Source organism: Suncus etruscus, chromosome 4, assembly GCF_024139225.1.
Source record: "Suncus etruscus isolate mSunEtr1 chromosome 4, mSunEtr1.pri.cur, whole genome shotgun sequence".
NCBI lineage: Eukaryota > Metazoa > Chordata > Mammalia > Eulipotyphla > Soricidae > Suncus > Suncus etruscus.
This window is the reverse complement of record NC_064851.1, coordinates 11311512-11331964: the sequence shown is the minus strand read 5'-3', so window position 1 is coordinate 11331964 and position 20453 is coordinate 11311512. Positions and strand designations below refer to the sequence as shown.

The 20453-nt window shown below is 46.2% G+C and overlaps 1 protein-coding gene across 2 annotated transcripts in view; it reads right to left on the bottom strand.

The window, feature by feature from the left end:
- Positions 1 to 20453, bottom strand: part of PRMT8 (protein arginine methyltransferase 8) — a 199807-nt gene that overhangs the window by 14897 nt on the left and 164457 nt on the right. For both annotated transcript variants that reach the window (XM_049772056.1, XM_049772055.1), the window contains 3 exons: positions 16373 to 16515; positions 15669 to 15756; positions 2849 to 2964 (listed from right to left, as the gene is read on the bottom strand). In XM_049772056.1, coding sequence (XP_049628013.1) covers positions 2849 to 2964; positions 15669 to 15756; positions 16373 to 16515 — 347 coding nt within the window. The remainder of the gene's footprint in view (positions 1 to 2848; positions 2965 to 15668; positions 15757 to 16372; positions 16516 to 20453) is intronic.

Below are 20453 nucleotides of genomic sequence, written 5' to 3'. Positions count from 1 at the left end.
GGGGAGACAGGCTAGGAAGGGACATTCAGAAGAGCCGGAGCTAAACCAGCAGGTCAGGGACAAAAAAGAAAAACTGAAGGTGTGCAACACACACACACACACACACAAACACACACACACACACACACACACACACACACACACACACACCTCCTTCTGGCAGAAATTTTACTTCTAGCTGAAGTCATTCCCTGCCCAACTTCCTGGTTAGTTTGCACTGCCCTGTGTGGTTTATTTCGCCCCACAGACCTCATAGTCCCTTCTGCCTCCAAAAATGGTTTGCACTGTCTGGGAGCTTATTGGAGAGGAGCATGCTCCAGGCTCTGGTTCCAGGTATGTCGCATGGGGAAAGGCTTTGGGATGGATGGGGGGGGGGGGGAGGCAGAGTGGATTACACAGACACATTGGTTTACTATCATCCATAATCACATATGGACTCATTTGAAAGCAGTGTCAGGGGCAAGGGAGATGGATTCATGGCTTCGGGTGCTGGCCTGACCAGCGCATGAGGTCACAAGTTCAAACCCTGCTGACTCTCAAATGGATCAAAATGATCCCGAATCCTGACAGCACCCACCATCTGGGATCTCTCCTGAGGAAGAAAAGCTAATAAACTGAAAAAGCAGCAACAGCAGCAGTAGCAGCAGAGAGAATGAGTCCAAGACTTGGATCCAAATCAATTGTCTCTGGCAATAGGTGACCCCTGAACCCAGGTCTAAGGGTCTCAGTGGGGTTTTCTGGCTCTGAGGCCAAGGTGATGCCATCCCTTGGGTGTCTTAAGGAAGCCAGAGACCCCTCCGTGAGAACACCCATCTTCACCCACTGGCCCCGGACCTTCGACCTCTACGTCTGTAGGTTTCAATCAGAGCTGTGTGCATTGGTTAATGGATGTTTACATAATGAATTCAGATTATTTTTTTGCTTTTACTTAAAAAAATTTAACTCTAAACCTATGAAACTTTTCAAAAATTAAAAAAAAAGTCAAGTATCAGTTTTGTGTGATTTAATATAACTAGATTAGCAGGTTTTAAGGCAAAGACCTGGCCAAAGGGCTGGAAAGATCTTACGTGAACAAAGATTCTCTGTGATTGGAGAAAGCAATCAGGGCAAGGCACTTGGACGGTTACTCCCAATGTTGGCTATTTGAACATTTAATAAAAGTGAAGGGACAGTCGGGAAGGGGACCCCTTGCTGGTAGATTTTACGGGAGCTACAAAAAGTCATCACATGTATGCAGAGACTGAAAGTCCTAAAACAAAACAAAATCAGAACATCTGGAGAGGCCATAAAGGGCTTTAAACATCAAGAAATGTTTGGAGGGAGAAAATGGATTCTGAAAATTACCTGCAGCCAGATCTGGAGCGATAGGACAGTGGGTAAGGCACTTGCCTTGTATGCAGGAGACCTGGGTTTAATCCTTGGCTCTCCATATGGTCTGAGCCCTGCCGGGAGTAATTCCTCAGTGCAGAGTCAGGAATAAGCCCTGAGCACTGGCAGGTGTGACACCCTCCCCCTCCAAATAGTCACCTTTTACCAGCTCAGGACAGAAACTGGATCCCTCCAACCCAAGGAGAGAACATTGGAATTAAAAGTCCTGTTCCTAGACATTTCCCTAGCAACCATCTCAGTTCAAGCTGATACATTTTGGAGAGAAAAAAAAAACAACCAAACAACCAAGACCACTTTGAAATCAGTTTCCAAAATAGCTCTGCACACTTCATCCTGGAATCGAACAATGACCCATTTGGCATTTGTGTTTCTTTTACTTCATAAAGATATTTTTCTGGGGCCGGGCTGTGGCGCTGGAGGTAAGGTGCCTGCCTTGCCTGCGCTAACCTAGGACGGACCGCGGTTCGATCCCCCGGTGTCCCATATGGTCCCCCAAGCCAGGAGCAACTTCTGAGCGCATAGCCAGGAGTAACCCCTGAGCGTCACAGGGTGTGGCCCAAAAACCAAAAAAAAAAAAAAAAAAAAAAGATATTTTTCTTCTCTCCTAATTCTTAAATAAAAATTATTTGCTCTATAGTCTCCTCCAGAAATTCTTTTGTTTGTTTGCTTGCTTGGAAGAGAGCACATCCAGCAAGTCTCAGGAGCTATGACTCCTACCTCTGTGCTCTGATGTTGATCCTGGTGGTGTTTAGGGGATTATGCCATACTAGGAACCAACCCAGGCCAAATGCTGCAAAGGGTGTGTTCCTACCCATTGTGCTCTCTCCCTGGAACCCTGGAAATTATTTTCTGCAACATTGGGCCAAAAGCCTGAACACAGACTTGAGGTTCTGCCAGTTGCAGGGACTGGAGCTTCTCATACACAGAGTTTGATGTCTCAGCTCCAGCATCTTACTCGAATTCAGATGTCCTGGCTCTTAACCCAGCCACAAGAAGAATGCATGAAGACTGGCCATGGTGCTTCACAGGATGGGAGAAAGACCCAGATAAAGGGTCTCAGAGTAACCCCCAGGAAATGCTAAGTTTGGGGAAGACAGACATGACCACTGCACACTGGGACGGGAGGTAATGGAGTGGTAAGGAGACCTGTACCCCCGAAAAAAGGCAGGCGTGACCTCCCTTCACCTGAGCACACTCTTTTCTTCAGCCTCCCCAATTCCCTCCCTTCTCCCCACTCTTTCCAAGCCTTTTGCATTCACTTGCTTCCCTCCTTCTCTGTGCCTCCCTTGCTGTTCCAGGAGCATCCCCACTTGCTTCTGGCTGCCCAGCTGGGGTGCCAGAGATTCTGGTCAAGGTGACCTCATCAGGCCGGACATTGTAAGGGACGATGCCACCTTATTTCTTACAGGCTTTCACTTCAGGGTGACACAGCGGGGTGCCTGGTGGGGGCTGTGCAGACCTTGATCAGGCAGGCGTTGGTCACCACCTGCTTCGGATCCACGATGTCCACCAGCGGCTCCTTCATGGCCACATCCCGGATGCAGGTCATGTCAAAGCCATAGACATTTTCCCACCCTGTGCAAATGAAATGAAATGTCAGAGCTGGAGCAGGAACCTCAGATGCCTCCCACCTTCCTGAATACCAGAGTACTCAGAACTAGAGCACTCAGCATGAGAGTACTGAGCATGAGAGTACTAGGTATAAAAATAGAGTACTAGAGCACTGAGTGCTGGAGTACTAGATACAATATCACTGAGTTAAAATATTGAGTACTAGAATACTTGGTGCTAAAGCATTGGGCACTAGAACGTTATCAAAGTACCAGGTACTAGTGTATAGAGTACTAAATCACTGAATACTAGAGTGCACAGTACTAGGTATCTGAGTAGGTAGGAGGCACCTTGTATTCCTTCTTCCTTAGCCCCCCAAATCAAAATAGGAGAAGGGTTATGTGTCTACATGAAAAGTTCCTGCAAATGCTCCATCATGTTAGCTAGCAAATACAGGAGTCCAGTGTTATGTTGATTTGGTCATTCTCAGCAGTGCTCAGAGCTTTCTTCTGGCTCTGTGCTCAGGGTTCACTCCTGATAGTGTTTAGGGGACCCAAGGGACTGCTGGAATGGAATTGGATTGACCACATGCAAGCAAATGTCTTCATTCCTGTCCCATCACAACTATCCGCTTTTTGGGAGGGAGGAGAGCTGGCATTCCAAGACCCCGAGTCTCCCCCAGGTCACATGGCAGGAATGTAGCAAGGCCAAGACTGAAACTCATGTGGCCCAATTCATGGTAAGACTCCTCTCCCTGCAGAATCATCTTCATTTCACCCTTGGAGGTTCAACCAGTCACCACCCTGAAAAGGCCCATCTCTCTCTTCTCTCTCCTCCTCTTCTCTCTCTTCCTTGGGGAGGGTCCTTGCTAAAGCCAGTCACCATCCTAAAAAGGTGTCTTTTTCTCTCTTCTCTCTCTCTGTCTCTCTCTTCTCTTTCTCTCCTCCCCAACCGCTGATCCTTCCATGCAGTGACACAGGCACAAAGTGGCTATTAGCCATGCCTTGTTCACATTTCCCCTCAGTGCTCTGACTCTCAGATTTCTAAAACACAAAACAACAGACTGGAATGATCCTTCCTATGGGAAACAGTTCAGAAGTGGGCCCCGGATCATTCATGGCTGGGCTTCAAGAGGCTTCGAGTCTCTGACCTAAGTCCAGCTTGGTGAACAAATGAAGGGGAGACAGAAGGAAGCAGATCACTGGCAAGGAAGGCCACCACTGCACCGTTGCTGACCGTGCCCCTAGCCAACCTCCCCATTCCTTTATCTAAGGGGCTCAAGGCTTCCTGTGTGATGCTCAGGAAGTCCCTACAGCCCCCCAACAGTAATTTTTGGCAAACTAATCCTGGAGATTCAATATAAGAGCCCAAGAACACGATGGTGCTCTGGCTTTATAGTTTTGGAGAAACCTGGGCACCCATGGGAGGAGTGCACTGGACCCAGGAAGCACTGCTGGGGGCTCCAGGAATGCACATGGTGATGTTTGGAGACCATGTGATGCTGGAAGTCAATGTCACACACCAAGATCCCAGGGAAGCTTGGTCACACAGCACTTCTCCCTTCATCCTCAGTGATCCAGTTGTGACAAGGACCAAGAATGCAGAGGGGCCTGAGGGGTCTTTAGTTCCTAGGCAAGCAGATGCTCCAAAGGCCTGATACTTTCTTTCATTCAGATAAATCCTACAATGCATTGGGGATATTTTTTCATCTCTTTAAAATCTTAAATTGAGGAGTTGGGTGACAGTCATGATGCCCAGGGGTAACCTGGCTCTGCACTCAGGAATTACTCCTAGTGGTGCTTGAGAGACCAAAGGTGATGCCGGGGATCAAACCTAGGGCTTCTGTGTGCAAGGCATACACCCGACCCACTCTACTATTGCTTTCGCTCCAGTGACAATTTTCTTTTTCAGAGTTAAAAAGTTGGTGATATATGGGGCCAGAGCCATGGCGCAGTGGTAGGGCATTTGCCTTGTGCATCTGACCTAGGACGGACTGCGAGTCAATCCGCCTGTGTCCCATATGGTCCCCCAAGCTAGGAGCGATTTCTGAGCACATAGCCAGGAGTAACCCCTGAGCGTCACTGGGTGTGGCCCCAAAACAAACAAACAAAAAAGTTGTTGATATTTGAGTTTCCATCATGCAATGTTCCAACTCCCAACCTTTCATCCGTGCTCATTGCCTGCCACCAATTTTCCCAGTTATCTTCCCATCATCTCACCTCCATCCCCAATACCAGCTTGCCCCTATAGCAGATAAATTCTCTCTCTCTCTCTCTCTCTCTCTCTCTCTCTCTCTCTCTCTCTCTCTCTCTCTCTCTCTCTCTACTTCCCTTTTAGGCACTGTGGTTTGCTATACTGTTACTGAAGGTAACATGCCTATTACTTTACTTCCTTAAATATGCTTTTCTTCAACATCATCAAACCAATGGTGCCTTGGGAAGTTCTCCCACCCTAAGGTGCTGAGTGGGGTGTAGTGGGAGGTGCAGGAAAACTTTGCCCTTTGCTCTTTTGACTTCTATTCCCTTCTGAGCCATCAAGACCTTCCCCGGGGATAGGGAGGGATGGAGCAGTGATATCGCCTAGAGGGTGAGAAGTGAGAACTCCAAGGTAAAGATGCCAGGAAATCACCTGAGGCTGCTGCTGACTCGCAGATGAAGCCACCTTAGGAGGAAGAAGCTGTCAGACTGCCAGGTTCAGTCAGAAATCCTTCCCCAGCGTCTCTTCTAGAACTAGACACTACTCTTGGATTATCTCCCAAGCTAGACCATATTTCTTTCCACTCTGAAAACATGACTTTGAAGAGTCCTTTGCACATCATTGATCACTGCAGGCTCTTCAGGAGAGCAAGATTTGGAAAGATGCCAAGCGCTGAGAACTGGTGAGTGAATAGAGACATGGTGGCTTATATGCACATCATGGAATATGTTCAATTACAAGAAAGATGAGATGACAGGAGTCATTGGGATGTGGAGGGCACTGGAGGGGATGGTGCTGAGACATCGATCAGAGAGAGGAAGCAGACACAGAATGATCTCTCGCATGTATAGGGCATTAAGAAACATAGGACGGGCTTAACAAATGGCCAAAGGCAACAGATCTGACCTAAGTCAGCCAAGGTGGTAGGATATTGGGGCGTAGTGGAAGGGGACCTTGGGGCACTGATGGAGAAATACTGACACCAGAGGTGGATGGGTTGTGGTGTTGGAACATAATTTAAAAATCTATTAGTGGGCTGGAGTGATAGCACAGCAGTAGGGCATTTGCCTTGTACACAGCTGACCCAGGACAGGCCTGGGACGGACTGCGAGTCGATCCGCCTGTGTCCCATATGGTCCCCTGAACCAGAAGCAATTTCTGGGCACAGAGTCAGGAGTAACCTGAGCGTCACCAGGTGTGGCCCAAAAAAACAAAAAATAAAGAAGTCTATTAGTAACGGACATGTAAATCATGGTGTCCACATCGAGATGACAACCAAAATACATTTAAAGTTAAAACTTTCCTCTACAAGTCTGCAGCAACCCCCTGTTTCTTCTCGCTAATGAACCAGCCTTAAGTAAAGATTCACTGGAAGGGCTGAACAAGTACTGGAGAGTCTAGGCAGGTGGTGACTCTGGCCTGGGATGTGGAGTTGAAAATATTACCTTCAGGCCAGTGACAGAACAGCGAGTAGGGCACTTGCCTTGCACGAGGTCAACCTGGGTTTAATCCCTGGCACCCCATATGGTCCTCCAAGTTTGCCAGGAGTGATACCCTCAGCACAAAGCCAAGAGTCAGGCCTGAGCACCATTGGGTATGGTCCATATTTGTTGTAGGACTGGAGAAACAGTGCAGCAAGTACTGCTGACTCAAGTTCCATCTCCAGCACCACATCTGATCTTCCGGAGCACTACCATGAATGATCCCTGAGCACAGAACCAAGAGTAAGGCTGAATGTAGCACAGAAATAAACAAACAACGAAAACAAAACTCAAAAAATGTCAAAACTTAGCCAGAATTGAACCTTTTAAAAATGTGACTTTATTCATGAAATTTTCCTATACATGGATGTACATGGAATCTATTATGCGGAGTGAAATAAGTCAGAGGGAGAGAGATAGACTCAGAATAGTTTCCCTCATCTATGTGTTTTAAGAAAAATAAAAGAAGGGGCCGGGCGGTGGCGCTGGAGGTAAGGTGCCTGCCTTACCTGCGCTAGCCTAGGAGACGGACCGCGGTTCGATCCCCCGGCGTCCCATATGGTCCCCCAAGCCAGGAGCGACTTCTGAGCGCATAGCCAGGAGTAACCCCTGAGCGTTACCGGGTGTGGCCCAAAAACCAAAAAAAAAAAAAAGAAAGAAAAATAAAAGAAATTTTAACAATAATTCCCAGAGACAAAAGAGAGGAGGGCTGGAAGTTCCAGCTCACTACATGAAGCTCACCACAAAGAGTGATGAATGCAGTTAGAGAAATAACTACACTGAGAACTATCATAACAATGTGAATAAATGAGGGAAGTAGAAAGCCTGTCTCAAGTACAGGAGAGGGTGGGATGGAGAGGAGGGAGATTTGGGTCATTGGTGATGGGAATGTGGCATTGGTGAAGGGGAGTGTTCTTTGCATGACTGAGACCCAACTACAATCATATTTGTAATCAAGCTGTTTAAATAAAGATATGAAAAAAATTGACTTTGTTTTTTAAATAGAGACAGTAGGCCTGGAAGACCGACACACTGGGTTAAAGAATATGCCAGGCAAGCCTATGATCCCTATGATCAAGAGGTTCATCTCCCTGGGGTCCCACATGTGCTGCGTGTAATCATGGCAGCTCTCCTGCTTCATCCTGGCAGCTTTGCCACCTACGGTCCTCAGCACTGAAAGCTATTTTCTGTCACATTATAGTTGGGTATGTTTTTTTTTTTGTTTGTTTGTTTATGTTTTTTTTTTTTTTGGTTTTTGGGCCACACCCGGTAATGCTCAGGGGTTACTCCTGGCTATGTGCTCAGAAGTTGCTCCTGGCTTGGGGGACCATATGGGACACCAGGGGATCGAACCGCAGTCCGTCCAAGACTAGCGCAGGCAAGGCAGGCACCTTACCTTTAGCGCCACCACCCGGCCCAGTTGGGTATGTTTTAGTGCTACAGAAAGGGGTAAGTTCTCACAACTGGGAAAAAACAAAGGAGTACCACAACTGGAACAAACACATAAGCAAGCTCCAGAGCTAAAGAAGTGAAAACTTCCGTGAGCCCCAAAGGCAAGTCTGAGGGAGCATGGTAGCCTAATGTGCAATCAAAAATAAATTTGACTTCGTTTTTTAAATAGAGACAGTAGGCCTGGAAGACCGACATACTGGGTTAAAGAATATGCCAGGCAAGCCTATGATCCCTATGATCAAGAGGTTCAGCTCCCTGGAGTCCCACATGTGCTGCGTGTAATCATGGCAGCTCTCCTGCTCCATCCTGGCACCTTTGCCACCTTCAGTCCACAGCTAACTCTGGGAGCACTAACACTAACTTTATGTCTGAGTACCACAGCTACATGCGAGCACTGACACTAACTATATGGGAGCACCATAGCTATAGGGGAGATCGTAACTAGCCATAGGGGAGCACCACAGTTATGTGGGAGCACAGCTAACTTGGGAAGCACCACAGCTAATTATGTGGGGGTACCACAGTTATGTATGCATGAAACCCTCAGTCATCAACAGCAGACACGACAAAGGGATTTGAGGGAGCAAATAAAATAAAAAAATATTTTAAAATAAATATTTGTATTGAAGAAGGTGATAACATTTATATAGAGTTATTGTGATTTTTTTGTAATTAAAATTTGTTCCCAAATAGTTAACCCTTGTGCTTTCAGGTGATGGCAAAAACACTAATTCATGTATTATTTCCCCAGAAGAACAATGCAACCATCAATTATTTAGGAGACAGGTCATCCAGGGTATTTAATTCATTTACTGTTTTATCTTTCTGATAATCATTAATTTCCACTAGCTCTGCTACCCCCAATGGAATGAGAACACACACACAAAGGCACATTAATATCTTGTCATAATTCTATTTTGTTTGTTGAATGAGTGGATGCTAAGGGCATTGGCCACTGGGAGATACTGTTGCCAATTTTCTGGATTTTAAAAATTGCCATCTGGGCCAGAGAGATAGTACAGGGATTAAGGCCCTTGTTTTTCCACATGACCAATCCGAGATCCCAGCACCACATATGGTCCCCCAAGCACTGTCAGGAGTGATTCGTGAGCACAGAGCCAGGAATAAAGTCAAGTGCCACCAGGTGTGGGCCAAAAACTAAAACCAAAGCCAACAGACAAATAAAAATTAACAGCTGAGAAACCTAGGGACTTTGTTTATGAAATAAAGCAAACATTTGAAAAGGACTGAACTGGAGTGTAATGAATGCAATTTAAGTACCAGCAAAGTCCAGTCCATTGGGACAGATTTGATGGGTTCTCTTGTAATCTGGTGGAAGAAAAGGCATGTTCTTTGCTGCGAATGAATTTTATTCCTCTTTCTTTACTGGTCTTTTGCAGGCAATGTAAAATAAAAATATTTTCTTACAAATCCAAGGATCCCATAAAATTCCAAACAGGATATACACCAAGCCAAACATTTCTGGAGCCCCATCTGAATCAAATGGAGGAATAGAAAAAATTAAAGTTGTGAGAAAAAAAATTATCAATAGCAGCTGGAGAAGAAAAGAACATGCAGTCCCTAGCAGCCCCTTAGAGAACATGGTTTTCCTTTTCCTGGCTGAGTGTCCAACAGCTTTCTTCCCACTCTGGCCCCAGCTTTTTGACTTTCCCCACAAAAACTAATAGAACCATCCCAAAAAGTGTCCAGAGAGAGAGACAAAGCATTTTGCACCTGCTGGGCTCTCGGGAACAAAGGCAACTCCTTGTCCAGAACAGGCTAGAGCCAGTGATTAGTGCTTTTGCTGTTGAAGAAAAATGAACCTGAGCCTTTCCCGGCAAAGGTCCTGCCCATCTGTACTCTGGCACTGGGCACTTAAGGCTACGTGACCTCTACCTACTATTCTGCTCATGGGCCAGGAAACTGGCACTCATCTCTTCAGCTCTCAGCAGGCTGCCAATCCATATATCAGATGAGATGCAGGCAGTGGGCTTGAACTAAAGAGAAAGCCAACTGGGTGTCATTGCAAGCGTGAGATTCTCTGCATCAACTCTGGAGGAGAAATCCTCTTCAGTGATTGCTCCTAGCTTGGAATTAAACTATAACCCTGTACATGCCTCTGTGGGTGAGCTTCCACGCTTTTATGCATTTCTATACTTAATTTCCCTCCCAAACAAGTATACAGCACTTGTTTATATGAGTCCTGGGCATTGTTTCTCTTTTTGTGTGTTCTTTGGGGGAGAACAAAGGTATTTGGTGGGGGGGTCACCACCACTACTTCTGGCTCTGTGCTTGGATGTCACTCCAGGCAGTGCTCGGGGGACCCTATACAGCAGGGGTCTCAAACTCACGGCCCGAGGGCCGCAAATGGCCCTTCGTACAACATTTTGTGGCCCTGCCCTAGAGGAATCTTTTTTTGTTTTGTTTTAGTTGTTTGGGTCACACCCCCCAATGTTCAAGGCTTACTACTGACTTTGCATTCAAGGATCACCCCGACTTTGCCTCCTGTGGCCCCCAGGTAAATTGAGTTTGAGACCCCTGCTATACGGGGTCTAGCTAGGGCCTGGCATGGGGTCAGCTTGATGCAAGTACCTTATCCCAGGCACTATCTCTCTAATGCTCTTTTTCATGTATTATTGTGTAGTCAGTGAACAAAAGGAGAGTTTCTTAATTTCCTTCACTCTGGTGTTTTAGGGTGGCAGGTATTTGAGAAAGGCAAGGAGGGGAGAGAGGAGAAAAGCAAGCACCTTGGGGGGGGAGGTAAAGGGGGAAAGTGAGAGAAAGGAAGACAAGAAGCTGTTTCCTTGAACAATTAATTCACTTTCTACAAGGGGCTGGCACTTCTCTCCTGCCTCACTGGAGAATTTTTCTCTTCAAGCTCACTGAGATTTGCTTACAATCGTTCCCTAGCAACCGACAACCTTTCTGCTTTACTTTTGATTCAGAACTCTCTGCTTATTTCGAGCAAATTTCTAAATGGGTTTGCTTGTTTGACTAAAACCTGAAACACCAATTAAAAAAAAAAAAGCACATCGAAATGGAAAGCTTAACAGTATTTGAAAGACATTTCAAATGTGTTTGGTTTGGGTTTTTCTTTTTTTCCCACAACATCCAAAAGCAAAAATTCCATGAGAAGAAAAACAGGGCTGCTTTTTTTTTTTCCTCCAGTTCCATTATGTTGTCTTTATCCAAGAGGCTATAAAAATGGTAGCAAGTTTGCTTCAAACTCAACTTAACAGTCTCCTGCTCTGGGTGACCTCCCGACAGGGTGGCAAGAGCTGGCTTTGTGTCGTGGGCATTGGCCTGCGGTTTCCAAAGATAAGTCAGGAGGGAGTTAAACCAAGGTGGAGGAAGTTCCCTCGAGAGAGCTGCATGCGGGGTCTGCACTCAATAAATATTTAAGTGTGGCAGAACTACCAAGGGGGGGGAAGCCAGCTTCCTGACACTGTTTAATAGAGTTCCACAGCCAGAACTACAAAAAGCAGTATTAGCAGGCACTCTAGGGCAAAACATGTCCTATTTATACATGCATTTGATCAATGTTCACTGTGGAATTGTTTTTGCAACCTACCATGAGGACACATCTGCCCCAGATTCTGAACTGCTGGAGGCTCCAGGTTTGGCAGGCAGGCCCGCTCCTCAGAGCCAAGAACAAAAAGGGGCTTAGTGGGGCTTTCAGAGATGAATTCAATCTGGGGCCTTGGAGCACCCAGAACTGTCATGTCCTCTGCTAGGCAGTAATTCCCTTCCTTCCCGGGAGCAGCGGGGTTCTCAGAAAACCATGACAGGAAGAAAGGATAGGGTTGAAGGAATCTGGTTTGGCTGCAAGCTCAGGGATTGCCACCGAGAGTAAGTTCTTGGGGGTGATTTCCAGGCACAATCACCCGACTTTTAAGTGAGATCCTATACCCTCTTACTAGGGGACACTCATCTATTTTCTCTCTCTTTCCTTTCCAAATTGTCCTATTCTAGACTAGGGTGTTGTTGCACTGTAGGTGAGGGTTCTCCCAGCCTTATACTATGAGACAGGATATCCCTCCTACTCCATCTCAGGGTACATAACCACATTCCCATACTCCCACCAATGGGGACCATTGAACCACACCTGTGACCCTAGCCAGCTGTTCTTTGGGAGTAAGGGAGAAAAGTCAAAGTAGGAGAAAGCATGTATAGACATGGGGGAAGATGCAAACCCCACCCAGACAATTCCAGGTTGGGACTGATCATCCCAACTGGAATTAAGTAGATCACCCCACTGCTGCCCTACACACACACACACACACACACACATCAATGTTGTCATGGGCTGCTATGGATAGAAATAGCATCTTCTCAGGGAATACTATGCTTTTTAGGGGGAGGTTGTTTTTTGTTTTGTTTTGTTTGTTTTGTTTTTGGTTTGGGGGCATCACCCATCGGCGCTCAGGGGTTACTCTTGGTTCTTCACTCAGAAGCCGCTCCTGGCAGATTTGGGGGGACCATATGGGATGCCAGGGATTGAACCTGGATCTGTTTCAGGGTTGACCAAGTGCAAGGCAAACACCTTTCAGAGTTATCTCTCCTGCCCCGCAACCTGCTATCTTATTGTTATCACTTACTCCTGGAAAGGCAAAAATATGACATAATCATCCACTGAGACCCAGAGGGAGATCTCACTCCTCTGTGCAGGGACATCAGAGCCCAGGGTCTGGTGACTTCCAAGAGGGGACCCTCTACCTGCAGGACCAATCCCCCTTTCCTGACAATTAGTAGGGTCAGACTCTGTAGCCGATGGGCAGAAGCAGTATGCAGAGCCTCCAACAGAAGCCCCTGGAGGCATCTCACAACCTGACTCTGAAGTGCAGGCTTCCATGTGGCCACTCAAAAAGGATGTGAACTCAGAGACACAAGCACACACGTTAGAAAGGCTTAATACAGGGGCTGGAGCCATAGCACAGCAGTAGGGCATTTGCCTTGCACGTGACCAACCCAGGACAGACCCGGGTTCGATCCCCAGCATCCCATATTGTCCCCTAAGCCTGCCAGGAGCGATTTCTGAGCACAGAGCCAGGAGTAACCCCTGAGTGCGGCCGGGTGTGCCCCCCCCCCCAAAAAAAAAAAAAAAAAAAAGAAAAAAAAAAAGCTTAATACTGACATCCCAGTAGGAACACATCAAATTAGATGCGAAATTATCGTAGCAGCCACCTGAGCTCAGCTAACCAAAGCAACAACAGAGACTCAATTAGCAACAAAAAGCTCTGCAAACCCTTCAGACAATGACAAAATGAACCTATGGTCAATGTCACAGGAAAATGACTTTGTTCACAAATTTTCTCTTAATGAAGCCTTTTTTCCCATAGTTTCATTGCCATTTAGTTGCAACAAAAAATAGTAAGTAAATTATACATACTTGCTAAAGGCCAGGCTTGGGGAGGGGTGAGAAACTGGGGACAAGGGTAAAGGGAATGTGCCACTGTGGGTAGGCTTGGTATCAGAATACTGAATGCCACTAAAAAACTGTACCATAAGCAATGGTACATCGTGTTTAAGATAAAGAAATTTATTGAAGAAACATACATGGAACCTCAAGTCCACATTTGTATCCTTATCTACACAATTAGATACTCACACAGGCACACAACAGGCACAAGAACATACATACATATACACACAAGCACAGCCACATACAAACACATACAAGAACACACAAGTACAACTAAGTGTGTATACACACAGCATGGATATATACAAACACATAAGGACCCACAATCGATAGAGCAGATATAGTAATGGATCAACTGTGGTGGTGGCACTGAGCGCCCGTGGATGGAAGTGGAGGCGGTGTCCAGGCTCCTGATTCATGCGATTGGTTGTTTGGTCTTTTGGGGGAGAAAACACTGCAAGGCCCCAGGAATTGCTAGCAGCTGGTATAGATAAGTAAGACGTCCTTGAGGCCACAAGGGCAGGTTTCACATCTGTGCCTGAGCAGACTATTGGGTCAAGAGCAGCCCTCCAACATTCGAGAGAAGCAGGAGAACAAAGGAAAAGCCACAGGGAAGAAGCGTCTTGGGTCCTGGCAGCTTGATAGACATGCCAAAGACCACAGTGCTCCTGCAGAGAGACCACAGTGCTCCTGCCATAGAGATCTCAGTGCTCCTTCATAGAGACCACAGTGGTCCTGCCATAGAGACCACAGTGTTCTGTCAGGAAAACACAGTAGACAAGAAGGTCATTAGGAAAACTGAGGGACAGAACCGAATGACCACAATCTACTGCCTAAACTTTAAAATAAAACAACTTGGGCCAGAGAAACAGTACAGCCTGTTGATGTTTGCTTGCCTTGCAGGTGGCAGACCCAGGTTCCTCACCCCATTTGGTCCCTGAGCCCCACTAGGAGTGATCCCTGAATGCAGTGCAGTGTGCCCACCCCCCAAATAAAATAAAGTAAAACAACTGCAATACCAAAGACATCTGGGGCTCACTATTAATCTTTCACAGGGACTCCCTAAGAACCCCTCAGAAAGCTATTCACGGTATCACAGAGTGTGTGTGTGTAGAGTACACTCATCTGTAAAGTAAGCCCCCGCTACCCCAACCATCATGACAAGGAAGGCTGGACATCCATGGGAAGCATCCCAGCTCTGTCAGGAGAGTCTGGGCTGTCTCTCTGGGAAGTTCCGGCCTGTGACTGACGCCGGTGCTTTCATTCCATCAACGTGTCTTGTTCTGGCCGAGGAGACACGGTGGTTCCTGACCTGACAGGAATGCACTGGGTAAGATCTCAGGGGGTCAGGCTAGTGTCCCTGAGCAAAGCTGCCTTTTTCAGTGAAGTAGAACAAAACAGCTCTTTGATGACTAGAGAACACGCAAGAGAGATTGTGTGTGGAGAGGCAGAGAGAGGTCCCTAAGAGGACAAGATTTCAGCTATCAAGCATTATAAATAGAAACTTGATTTGATTCTCTCTCTCCTCTCTCTCACCACACACACACACACACACACACACACACACACACACACACACACGTCTTTCTCCCGCATTTACTTCATGTACATAAAAGTTAAAGTATTGGGACCAGATTATGTTCCTTGCATGTGGCCAACCTGGGTTCAAGGTATGTAATATGGTCTTTCAAACCCACCAGGAATGAGTCCTGAGCACAGGGTCAGTGATAACCCCTGAGCACCACTCAGTGTGACTCAAAGCAAATGATCAATCAAACAAACAAAAAGAATCAATGTATGTATGACACATTAAGCAGTCAGAAGTTTTCAACCTGACAGGCCTTAGGAGAAATCCCACCTTTCTTATCTCTGTCATGGAAGTTTCAACAGGCTTCCAGCCATCCTGACCAGTTGTTCTCCACAAAAACTTGCCTCTGCCCTTCTCTTCATTTGTCACTCACTTTGTCTCCTACCAGGATATACCAAGATACACTTTTCTCCTCTTAGGAGACCTCTGGCCTTTGGGCTAGAGGGAAGCATGTAGAGAAAAGAATCTAGAAAAAAGTACTTCTTCAGAGGCCTGTTCACAAGTCCCAGGACTCTTCTCAGACCCACCTGCACACATGCAATGAAAAAAAAAAAATAAAACCCAGAGGAACATGGAAAAGAAAACTTACAGTGGATTTTGAAGTCCTTGTATTGTCGGTCTTCTATTGCGACCACGTACAAAGCGGCCCGGTCTGGAAACATAAGCCCTCCAGGTTTCTGTTGATGAATTGTGGGGAAATGGGTCTCGTAATCTATTCACCTGACAAAGACATCACATTTTGAACTGCACATTGAGTCACCAGACAGCCATCCCCTTGCCAGCATTTCATTCAGCAGTCTGTCTCCTTAGCCAGGGCTAGGGGTTATAGGGTGGCAATGTTCCCTTTTTCTTTGGGATCAAAGAGAATTTAAAGGACCCAGGGAAAGACAGGAGAACACCCATGAGTGGGCAAAAGGAAAGTTCAAGGTAGGTAGGGAATGGAAGACGGGATGACCTTTTAGCTTGGAGGAGCCAAGGTCAAAGTCAGAAGCAGTCATGCAAGTGCTGGGTCCTGAGTGAGCAGAATAGACTTTTGGCAACAGAGAGCTTGCTTCACTTACTAAGTAGAAGGCCAAGGTGAGACATACAAAAGATCAGGCCAAGAGAACCTGTTGAGGATTCATGGCCCATTCATTCTGTTCCCAGAAACTCTGGTTGAAAGAAGGATGGCCCGGAAGGAGTGACCTTCTAGAAGCTCATGGCCCTCTCTCATGTCTTCTATTCATCCCAGCTCTGAGGGTTTGGGCAGATCTGCTGCTACAGCAGCAAGGTAACAGCATGCAGGACACTTACCAGCCACTTGTCCCTGGCAAAGATGACTGTGTTGAGCATTGACTCATAGAACAGACAGTAACCCATCCACTCGCTGATGATGATGTCTACCTTCTCCACGGGCAACTCCACCTCCTCCACTTTACCCTTAAATATGGTGATGACTGAAAAAGAAGAACCCCCAGGCCATACTTTGCAGGGACACTGGCCAGAAACCAGGCGTCTGCAGTTCTACAGCTCAGGCATGTTCTGGATCTATTCTTCCTAAGGCGTGACACTTCATCTTTCTGTTCTGTTGTCTTGGGGAACCACATCTGGTGGCAGTCAGAGATCATTTCTGGCTCTATACTCAGATCAGAGACCCCTGTTGAAGCTCAGGGTGTTGAGGAGAAGAGTGGCTTTGTTCCTTCTCATTAAACCCCTCCAAAGATCTTTCCACTCCCTTATGGAAGGATAAATCTTTTCGTTGTGTTTTTTGATCCTTTAACATAGACAATCTTGTCATTGTAGAATCCCATTGGGCATTTGTCACTGTGAAGGTCAAAACTCTGTTGCCGCTGTTCAATAGACAAGGGGTATCAGGAAGTTGTTTCCATCTGATTTTTCCATCCAAAGGACACACACATTTGAGGGCTGAAACTCCTTTTGTACCCTGCTCTAAAAGTATAACACTAGGACTGCACTTTTTTGGAGGGGAAAGAAACCAAGACCTATTCTGAGGAGTTTCAAAAGGGAAGCTGGAGAGATAGGACAGGGAGGCACAAGAGAGTACAAGGCTTGGAACTTGCCTTGATTGCAGTTGACTTGGCCACGCTTCAATTCTCATGGCTGCATATGGCTCCTTGATCCCTGCTAGGAGAGGTCCCTCAGCATAGATCCAAAAATAAGCCCTGAGAACTGCTAGCTGTGCCCCCCAATCAAACAAACCTTCTCAAAAATAAATTTCCCATGATACTGAACTTGAGTTTCATGAAAATTTATCAGGACTGAAGACCCCTGAATGGCAAAGGGACAAAAGTTCACCTGTGCTATCGCATGTCTTCATGGTGGGTCACCCACAATGAGGTGCCCACTCACCATCTAGGAAATGGGATGATTTCTCATCTCACAGTTGATATTTAACCAGGCTGCAAACTCTCTACCTCTTTGTGAAGGAGATAGACTTTTTATGGTTGTCTCTTGGCTCTGAAATACCCACAGCTGACTATCCATTGTCAAATTGTTGTCCATTGGTGCTGATAACCCACACATGAGTATGTGGCCTTCCTGGGAACTGCTCATAAGCCCTTATCTTAAGAATCAAGAGCAGGGTCAAAGAAATAATATGGAAGTATGGTTCTTGTCTTGCATGCAGTCAGCCCCAGTTCAATCCCTGTACTACATGTAGTTCCCCTACTGCCATAAGGGGTCGCTCTAGAGCACAAAGCCAGGAATAGCACCTGATCACTGCTGAGTGTGACCCCAAAACAAAACACAGATTAAAAAATAAAAACAAACCAGCAAAATCAGCAAGGGCTGGCCTTCTGCAAAGGGCTTGGCAGGGGACGGAGGAAGCAAAGTCAAACTTCTACTTCTCTGTTGCTGCTAGGGACTCAAAGGCAGCAACTCCAAGTTAGAGCCCAGGAGGTAGCAAGGTCATCATAAATCACCAAAGCAAAAGTTTTTGAAAGTATGAAGAGGGGCCACAGTGATAGTACAGTGGTTAGGGCACTGGTCTTGGCACATGGTAAACCTGGGTTCAATCCCCCAAAACTGCATATTGTTCTCTAAGCCCACGAGGAGTGATCTTGAATGCAGTCAGGAGTGAGCCCTGAGCACTGCTGGATGTAGGGTGTAAAAATCAAAGCCACAGAGAATGCTCTACATCACCAATCATCAAGGAGATGCAAATAAAAACAACAATGAAGTACCATCTTATGCCACAGAGACTGGCACACATCACAAAGAACAAGATCAATAAGTGCTGGCGGGGACGTGGGAGAAAGGAACACTCATTCATTGCTTGTGGGAATGCTGTCTAGTCCAGACTTTATGGAAAACAATATGGAGATTCCTCAAAAAACTGGAAATTGAGCTAGCATATGATCCAGCTATACCACTCCTAGGGATATACCCTAAGAACACAAAAACACAATACAAAAATACCATCTGCACACCTATATTCATTGCAGCACATGTACAATAGCCAGAATCTAATAACCCAGATGCCTGACAACAGGTGAGTGGCTAAAGAAACTGTGATACATTAACACAGTGGAATACTATGCAGCATCAGAATAAAATGAAGTCATGAAATTTTCCTATACATGGATGGACTGAGAAACTATTATGCTGAGTGAAATAAGTCGGAAGGAGAGAGATAGACACACAATAGTCTCACTCATCTATGGGTTTTAAGAAATATAAAAGACCTTATTGTAATAATACCCAGAGACGATAGAGATGTGGGCTGAAAGGACGATATGAAGCTTACCACAAAGGCTGGAGAGCGCAGTTAGAGAAATAACTACACTAACAGCTATCATGACAATGGTAATGAGTGAGAAAAGTAGAATGCTTGTCTCGAATACAGGCAGGAGTGGGGGAGGAGGAAAATGGGAGGGGGCATTGGTGGTGGGAATGCTGCACTGGCAAAGGGGGGGTGTTCTTTTTTTATGTCCAAAATCCAACTACAAACATGTCTGTAATCATAGTGCTTACATAGAGACATTAATAATTAAATAAAGACAAAAAGACCACCCAACTTCTATCTCCTGCCAAACTAGAATCCCATCCATCTATTTCTCTTCTGCCTGTCACCTCAGCACAGAGGAGTAAATCCAGGCTTGGTTTTACTTTCTTCAACATTTAGCAACTCTTTGAATGGCCACTTCTCCTGGCAGAATTTTTGAAGATTCTTTCTGGAGCTCTCTGCCTGTATCTTGATATCTTGGCGGAGGGGAGAGGGAGATAAGGGGCTGGGGCTTGGGAGCTGGGGCTGGGGCTCTGGGAAGGGGCAATTGAATCACAGATGTGAGGGTTCAGAGCTGCTATGGGCTGCAGAACTCCACTTTAATTTATTCCAGACCCCGCATCGCTAAAACCGACAAGTCACTGTAGGGCACCGGCGCTGCGCTTTGGTTTCCCCAAGAAATGAGGGAGAGGTTTGCTCCACGCTGGTGACTAGGACCCACTGGCTCATAGAATTTTAGGATGATTAATCACTGCAGCTAGGACACTCCTGGGAGCCTCCACTCTACAGTGGAAGACTGTGTCCCCCAGGCAACTTCCAGTATGCAAATGAGGGAATCAGATTTTTGTTGTTGTTTTTGAGCAGCTAATTTTTTTTTCTTTCCTTTTTTGGCTCCAGTGGTGACAGGCAGAAATCAAGTCACTTTTGATTCATGGTCAGCTGCTTCTTGGCTGGGCGTCCTCTCCCCCCACTCCATATGTATATTATATAAATATATACTATATTAAACTGTAGTGTACTATAGTATACAATATATAATTATATAATACATGATAGAAAAGTATTAAGATATGCAACAAATTAATAAATATAAATTTAATGATATATAAATATAAAAAATATATAAAATGTTCCACAAAGCCAACGAACATAATCTCATCTGGGACCTGCCTGGTATCCAATTAGAACCAGCAGGGGACACCGCAATGTTGGAGGCTCAGTAATCTTTAGTCTCCACTGGGGTGTGACCCAGATAATACCAACACTGGAGACCCTTCCCCCCATTTCTTGCTCCTTGCTGTTTTGCTAGGGAAGATCCTGATCCCTCCTGAAATACAGGAGATAGGTACCTGAGCTGGAGATTGGGGATGCCTCCAATCTTGGTGAACCTCCCAAAAGACACCCCTATGGGCCTTGAGACTGGGAGTCATGCACTAAGCTTGCTTTCATTGCCTGGACTGGGACGCAGGCACTGGCTTCATTTCCATGGTCCCGCCCTACGTGGCAGGTTAGCCAATCGCAGGCTCCTATGCGCCTAGGGACACGCCCCTTAGTGGGTATGCCCCGGCCCCAGCCTGCCCCTCTGCCTGTTCCTTGTCTGTTTTCGCCTTCATGTTCCTGGCTCCAGCAGAGCCCTTGACTCCAAGCAGA